We start from the raw sequence: 7,974 nt of genomic DNA, 5'->3' as shown, positions 1-7,974 counted from the left end.
AAAGTTTTGACCAAATATTTTGTGATTCTTAAGGATTTCAAATGGCTTTCAATCCTCTTGTTGTTATATTGAAAGAGAACAAACTTACTAGTCCCAATTACATTGATTGGAAATGAAACCTGGACGTTGTCTTAACTGCTGAAGGCTATAAGTTCATACTTTTTAAGATATGTCCTAGCCTGCCTAATAGCGATTCTAGTGAATAGGAGATTGAGTATCATAAGAAATGGGTCAGGGCAGATGAGATGGGACGGTGTTACATTTTGGCTTCTATGTCAAATGTACTGCAACATCAACATCAGGTCATACCTACTGCTTATGATATGATGCGCGATCTCAAGGAACTCTTCGGACACCAGAATTGAGCTACCATGCAAGATGCTATGAGGAACTTAATGACAACCACCATGACTAAGAGGACACCTGTGAGGGATCATATCCTCAAAATGATGGCTCATTTAAATGAGATAGAAATCCTTGGAGCTTAAATCGATGGAGAAATCCAGTCGATATCATTCTTCAAACACTGCGTAATAGTTTTGAGCAGTTCCGCCTGAACTACAATATGAACAAGACACTACAACAAAATCGCTCATAGACATCGGTTTTCCACTGGTGTCTATTTGATTTTCGACCGATGTCTATGAAGCCGATGTTAAAAGTCTGCCATTTTAGACATCGGGTTAAAACCGGTGTAGTATCACTTAACGACACCGGTTTTCGAATCGGTTATTAACCGGTGTAGTATCACTTAACGACACCGTTTCATACACGGTGTAAAACCGATGTAATATTGTATGTTAATAACACCAGTTTTGGCAGCGGTAAATGACCGATGTAATATTACTTTATAACACCGGTTTTACATCGGTGGAAAACCGATGTAATATGTATTTTTTCTAACAGCACAGATTTGATTTTAAAACCGACAATAACAAAAAAAAAATACACAAATATTCACAAATTGTACAAATATTCTTCATTCAATAATATCAATAAAATACACAAATATTCACAAATTATATAAATAATCTTCTTACAACAATATCCATAAAATACCCAAACATTCTTTTTACATCAAAAGCTAGCTAATAAATATCAAAATCAAGGTAGAACATTCTTTTAACACATCAAGGTAGAACATTCTTTTAACACATCAAGGTAGAACCGCACTTCAAATGTAATCTAGCATGCATTCAGCCCACTCGAACCGCACTTCATCAATTTCAACTCTGGAGTACTTGAGATTTGTAAACTGTAAAAACACATAAATCCACCATATGTCAAATAACTAAAACAAATCCACAGAAGAGGAAAACACATCCACATAAGAGGAAAACATATCGAAAGCGTCTACAAAAGAAGTAAATCAAAACATCTCCAGGAAGAACAATCAAAGCCTTTACCAGAAGAAAACCAGTCGAAATCCATACCAAATCCTCACTTTCTATAGGTTTTCCACCCCACTATACCTTATGGATTTCGAGTTATCACAGGTAGATACACTTGCCTCTTTCTTCTTCGTCTCGCCTCCACTCGTCCTCGCGTTGTGCCCCGTCAGCTGTGGCGCCGCCTGCGAAGCTCAGCTAGGCAGCAAAATGGCGCGACGAGTGGCTCTGTCGACTCGGGAAAAATGGAAAGAAGAGAAGGGTCGGCGGAATCGGGCAGGGAGATGTGACGAGGAAATGAACCCACTGTTCAAAGGGGACGGCGACGGCGAGAAATCGAGGGAGCGGAAGTTGAGGCGGCGCCAGCAGCTAGGGTCGAGGGAGGCGCGGTACCAGGACTTGCAGACGAAGGGGACGGCGACGGCGAGATCTCCGAGGGCGAGACGGCGGAAGGGGAAGAGGGAGATGAGGCTGAGGTTTAGGTTTAGGTTTAGGTTTATGTTGAGAGAAGGGGCACGATATTGGTTTAGGTTTGGACGGAATTTTGTGAAGTCTTGTAAATTTTGGTCGGTGAAAAAATTAAATTATTTAAGAAGGGGTTTATTAACATCGGATTTAAAAAACCGATGTTAAAATCGGTGTCTATTAACCAAAAAAAGGGCACTCATAGACATCGCCTAAAAAACCGATGTCTATGAGCTAAAATCTGCGCTCATAGACACCGATTTTTAGAAAAACCGGTGTAAAATACTCAAAGACTTCGGTTTTAGCCTAAAACCGATGTTGTTCCACTGATGTCTATGAGCGATTTTGTTGTAGTGAGAGGGTTTATTCGTTAGCAGAACTTTTGACAGAACATCAAGTAGCAGAAGGGTTATTTCGTCAAAGTTCTCAAATTCACATTGCTGAAAAGGTTTCTACTTCTAAGCCGAAAGGCAAGAAGAAAAAGAAGAAACAAGTTGGTTTAGCAAAGAAAGTGAATCGATCTCTAGGGACTAGGCTGAAAGCAGGAGTGAAGAAGTCAAAGGGCAAGTGTTGTTGGGTTTTTTGAGCCGCGAAAACCGCTTTTTCGCTTCGCGGAAACCCCGAAGCCCCAAGCCACTGGATCCGTACGAAGTAGAAATAAAACAAAAATACGAGTACGAGTTTCTAATCTAGATCTACACTAGATTTACAAAGAGGAAACCCTTTATACCTTAGATGCGTGCCCTTTTCGTATCCCGCTCGTCCAAAGAGATGCCGGATCTCAAGTTGTCAAAGTAGACAACTCTCTAGAAGTATCCACACGAACTAATTAGGTGGAGAAGACCAAACAATAGGTGTGCTAGCACCTAGATGATGTTCGGCCAAGAGAGGAGAGGAAGAGCAAGAAGAGAGAGCACTTGAGGAAGAAGAAGATGTAAATGACACTTGAATGAAAAAATGAATTCATTCCCTTCACAAAAGTGGTCGGCCACTTTCACAAAAGTGTAACCCCCATTTTGCATTAAGTGTAGCCATTAAAGAGATTTGTAACCTCCATGAGGTGGCACACACATGTGTTAAACATGATGATGTGGCACCTCATCATTGGCCACTTAATGCCAAGTCACAAATGATGTGGCATAAAATCAAGTCAAACTTGACTCTTCCTCTTCCTCTCAAGTCAAGTCAAACTTGACTTAATCTCTCTCACGGTTGATCTAATCCAACCATTTAATTCAAGCTAATTTAATATAATGAATCTAATTCATTTAATTAAATTGATTCAATGAGTCATAATCTAAATTAGACTCATTGAATACATGAATCAACTTGAGTCCAACTCAATTAGCCCAATTAGGATTACTCTTAATCCAATTTGATTCATCAAATGAATCTAATCCTCTTGGTTCATCATATGAACCTAATCTCCATCTAATTGTTCTTAGTGTGTGACCTTATAGGTTCTTATAATGTTGGCAATGCCCCTAAACCCATTTAGGAGCATAAGTAATGAGCGGTATCTACCAACACATCATTACTACCCAAGTTACAAGAATGTCGAGATCCAACATCACCTTGTGACTACTAATTGTGACTCCTCACAATATATGACAAGTGTCCTTCTATCCTAGACATCTAGATTGATCAATGTGAGGCATAGACCGTGTCATCCTCTGATCAAACTAAATCTTGAACTCCAAGTAGACTCACTAAATCAAATGAGCTCAATATCTCATATTGACTCATTTGGGCATGGCCATGCACTTCGTGGTCTCACTCTATCAAGAATATTGATGTCGCTCCCGTCATATAGGAAGGATAGATCCCATCTACATCACTCACATCCCTCTGCATAATTCGTTACATACCCAGTAATCGCCTTTATAGTCCACCCAGTTACGGGTGACGTTTGACGAAACCAAAGTACATAACTCCTTATGTAGGGACCCATGGTGACTTCAGGTCTAAGGACTAGTAGTCATACTAATAGCCACATGAGAAAGTATATGACACTCATATAACGATCCATGAAACTTTCTCATGGCGGGTCATTCAGTATACATTCTCCAATGCATACCCATGTGTCAACTTGATATCTCCATATCCATGACTTGTGAGATCAAGTCATTGAGTTGACCTACATGCTAGTCTCGTCGCATTAACATTGTCCCTGAATGTTAATACTCGACTAGGAATGATTAAGAGTAGTGTTCCCTATATCACTCACTATCGGTTCAACTAACCGATTGATATAGGTGAGAACCTTCTACTCAAGGACGCTATTATACTTAGTTTATTTGGCACCAATACAAGTAAGTATAATAACAAAAAACAAATTCCTTTAGTTATATAAGAATATGATACAATAAGTCCATAATACAATCATCAAATGATTGGCTCTAGGGCTCTAACTAACAATCTCCCACTAGCACTGGTGCCAATCAGTGTAGGCTCTAAGCCCCAATGACCTAGTGTGACCATCACGCTTCCTCTGTGCCAAAGCCTTGGTCAAGGGATCTGCGATGTTAGCCTCTGTAGGTACTCTGCATATCTTCACATCTCCTCTCTCAATAATCTCTCGAATGAGATGGAAGCGTAGTAGTATGTGTCCGCCGGTGTGAGCGAGGTTCCTTCGTCATATAGCTCCATTGTTGTCACAATAGTGCTCAATAGGGTCACGATTCGGAACCACCCCAAGTTCATGATGAACTTGGATCTAAATCGCCTTCCTTCTTGCCTCGATGCGAATGTACTCGACCTCAGTAGAATCATCTCATCGTGTCTGCTTGAACTCTTCCACCACGACCACCATTAATGCAAAATACGAACCCTGACTATGATCGATAATCATCCTGGTCGGTCTGGAAGCTAGCATCACTGTAACCCTTTACAGCTAGCACATCATTGCCTCCATATATCAAGAAATATTCTTTAGTCCTTCTTAAGTACTTAAGAATATTCTTGACCGATATCCAGTGACTTTCACCTGGATCAGACTGGTATCTGCTCGTCATGATCAAAGCATACGAGACATCAGGTCGAGTACATAGCATGGCGTACATGATAGATCCTATGGCTGAGGCATAAGGGATCTGATCCATGCGGTCTCTCCCCTCTCTAGAAGAGGGACCTTGAGTCTTCGAAAGACTCACGCTATGTGACATCGGCAGAAATCCCTTCTTGGAGTTCTGCATGGCAAACCGAAGGAGTACCTTGTCAATATATGTACTTTGACTTAGGCCAAGCAATCTCTTAGATCTATCTCTATAGATCTGTATCCCTAGAATGCGGGATGCCTCACCTAAGTCCTTCATTGAGAAGCAACTGTTGGATCGAGACGCGCTAGAGGGGGGGGTGAATAGCGCTCGTGGCTATTTTGATCGTATCGGAATCGTAAAACTATCAAAGTAAATATACGCAACGGAAATAACGAATGCAATCACAGAGGGACACAAGAAGTTTTACTTCGTTCGGAGCCTAGGTCGACTCCTACTCGAAGGCCCGCGATCCTTGATCACTTTCGGTGGGCAACACTTATAAGTACGAAAAGGAGTACAAGATTTACAATTAGTACAGTAATTAAAAACAAGTATACCGACGACAGAATCGTAATCTCGAAGCTCCTGGTCGTCGTGGACTCGTAACAGCACTTCAGGGTCGTTGATTGAGCAGCACGCAGCACACGGATCGCTTGGAAGTTGTTGTTCTTCAATGCTGCTCGAAGTCCCCTTATAAAGGGCATCCAAGGCGCCTTGAAGGCCTTTGAAGGCGCCTTCACGGCTCCGAGTCCACCGTGCAGATGAGCGCTGACCAGTTTGCGCTTATCACCTTTGAGGGCGCCTTCAAGGGCCTTCAAGGCGCCTTCCAAGGCGCCTCCAGAGCCAGCTGAGGCGCCTTCAACCCTGTTTCGCGGCCAGGTCAGCTTTTGTACCCGAGGCGCCTCCATGCTCCATGGAGGCACCTCGGACACTGTTCATCCGAGGAATTAGGTTGCTCCTTTGCACCTGCAAGATATGTTAGTTCCAAACACAATCCTACAACACAAAGTTAGCACAAAACACATGATAAATAAAGTATAGACAGTCTCCGGCCAGTCTGACTTCGGGTTTCGACCGGAAACCCTAGGTCGACCCGACGCCTACTGTTCTCTACGGGAACGCGGCCTCACCTACTCCACTCAGAGATTTACTGTTGTCATACCGATCCAGCTTCGGGGCCCCTCGACGCTCTTGGACTTTCTGCTGGACATCCGCTTCCCTACCAATCCAGTCTTTCACCTTCGCGACACCAGGACTTTCCACCTAGGGTTACCACCCCCTAGGACTTTTGCCTGAAGACATCGACCTACCAAGACTTTCCGCATAGGGTTACCACCCCCTATGACCTAGGGTTACCGCCCCCTAGGGTTTTCCCTTTGCCTAATCGCAGCTAGGACTTTCCTGACATCCTCAAGTAGACTTGTTAGACTACCAAACATCTTAACTTTGAATTCTTTGCCATTATCAAAACACGAGTTCGATCGTCGGATGCTTCCCGCACCAACAATCTCCCCCTTTTTGATTATGGCAACTCAAATTCAAAGTTAAGTAAACAAACGAATAGACATTTTTAACACAGGCAAATCTGCTAAGTATAGATGTCCAAAATAACTAAAGCAAATTTGCCTTATATGCTCTCCCTTGACTTTTGCTCCCCCTTAACTTTTGCTCCCCCTTAACTTTTTGTTTACATTTTTGCTACTCTCCCCCTTTGCCATATATCAAAAATGGGTAATAAATGTTTGATTGAGTTGTACATGATTTTACTAAGGTTAACAGGTTAGCTAAGTTCAACAGGGTTTGAAAGTTAATGTCAATTGGAACTTAGTTTCAATAAAGTTTTAAGACAAGGTTATTCATTTAAGTTCAGTTGGTCCTTAAGTCCAAGCACAAGACATGTTCAATAGATTGATTTATTAGGTATCAGAGTCATAAAGAGCAAAAACATTCCTTAAGAAGAAAATTGAGTATCCCTTACCAACTGTCTAACCTTTAGTTACTTGCTGATAGTCTACAGGATAATAGCTTTCACTAGGTTAGTCAAGTTAAGTTATTTTGGTCCAGATAGACATGACTAGAGCTGGAGAACTTAACTTGATTAATGTTTATTGCATATTTAATGCCCAGACTCATATTGATGCACAGATATAAGCATTCTTGAGTCCAGGCTATACCCTATGCATCTCACGCCGTTCTATGTTTGTCAATCACAATCAAGGTAAACTTAGGTGCTTTGTGAGATGCTCTGGCTTAATTCTAGGGGAACATGATATCTAGGGGGGAAAACCTAGGCTAATTCCAAAATTTTGAAAAAAAAATCTAGGAACTTGGGAATTTTGAAAATTATTTTTCCTAGAATTTGAAAAAAAACAATAAGAGTTATTTTAAAAAAATAAGAACACTACTCTACCCAACACATTCCTATTTGCCTTCTAAGTGCACTGAACTCAAGTTCAGGTAAGGGTTTTGTAAAGATGTCAGCTAGGTTTGATTTGGACTCAACGTGGTTGAGTGCAATTTCACCTTTAGCTACATGGTCCCTTACAAAGTGGTGTTTTACCTCTATATGTTTAGTCCTAGAGTGGTGAATAGGATTCTTGGTGAGATTAATTGAGCTGATATTATCAATAAAGATTTGTGTATTTTTATACTCTAGTTGATAGTCTTTTAACGTATGCATCATCCATAGTAGTTGAGATGCACATTCTCCTAGAGCTATGTATTCAGCTTTTGTGGTGGAAAGAGCAACACAATGTTGCTTTCTGCTTGACCAACTTACTAGGCACTGACCTAGAATCTGGCAGCTACCACTTGTACTTTTTCTGTCTAGCTTGCACCCAGCATAGTCTGAGTCAGAATAACCGTAAAAGTCAAAGATGCAAGTTCTTGGATACCAAAGTCCTACATTTAGAGTTCCTTTAATATACCTAAGTATTCTTTTGACATAAGATAGGTGTGACTCTTTTGCACTTGATTGGTATCTAGCGCACATACCTACTACAAACAATATGTCGGGTCGACTTGCAGTTAGATAGAGTAAGCTACCTATGGCACTTCTATAGTATTTTGAGTCAACTGGTTTT

The 7,974-nt window shown here is 41.2% G+C and overlaps 1 protein-coding gene across 1 annotated transcript in view; it reads left to right on the top strand.

Annotated features, from left to right (window-relative positions):
• The first annotated feature begins 1,475 nt into the window (after positions 1 to 1,475).
• LOC122055220 overlaps positions 1,476 to 7,974 on the top strand; it is a 41,324-nt gene continuing 34,825 nt past the window's right edge. The window contains exon 1 of the mRNA XM_042616592.1: positions 1,476 to 1,826. Coding sequence (XP_042472526.1) covers positions 1,476 to 1,826 — 351 coding nt within the window. The remainder of the gene's footprint in view (positions 1,827 to 7,974) is intronic.

The sequence above is a fragment of the Zingiber officinale genome, chromosome 3B (genome assembly GCF_018446385.1).
Source record: "Zingiber officinale cultivar Zhangliang chromosome 3B, Zo_v1.1, whole genome shotgun sequence".
NCBI classification, from domain to species: Eukaryota; Viridiplantae; Streptophyta; class Magnoliopsida; order Zingiberales; family Zingiberaceae; genus Zingiber; species Zingiber officinale.
Note: the sequence above shows the minus strand (reverse complement) of the source record. Positions and strands in the feature narration are given on the sequence as shown.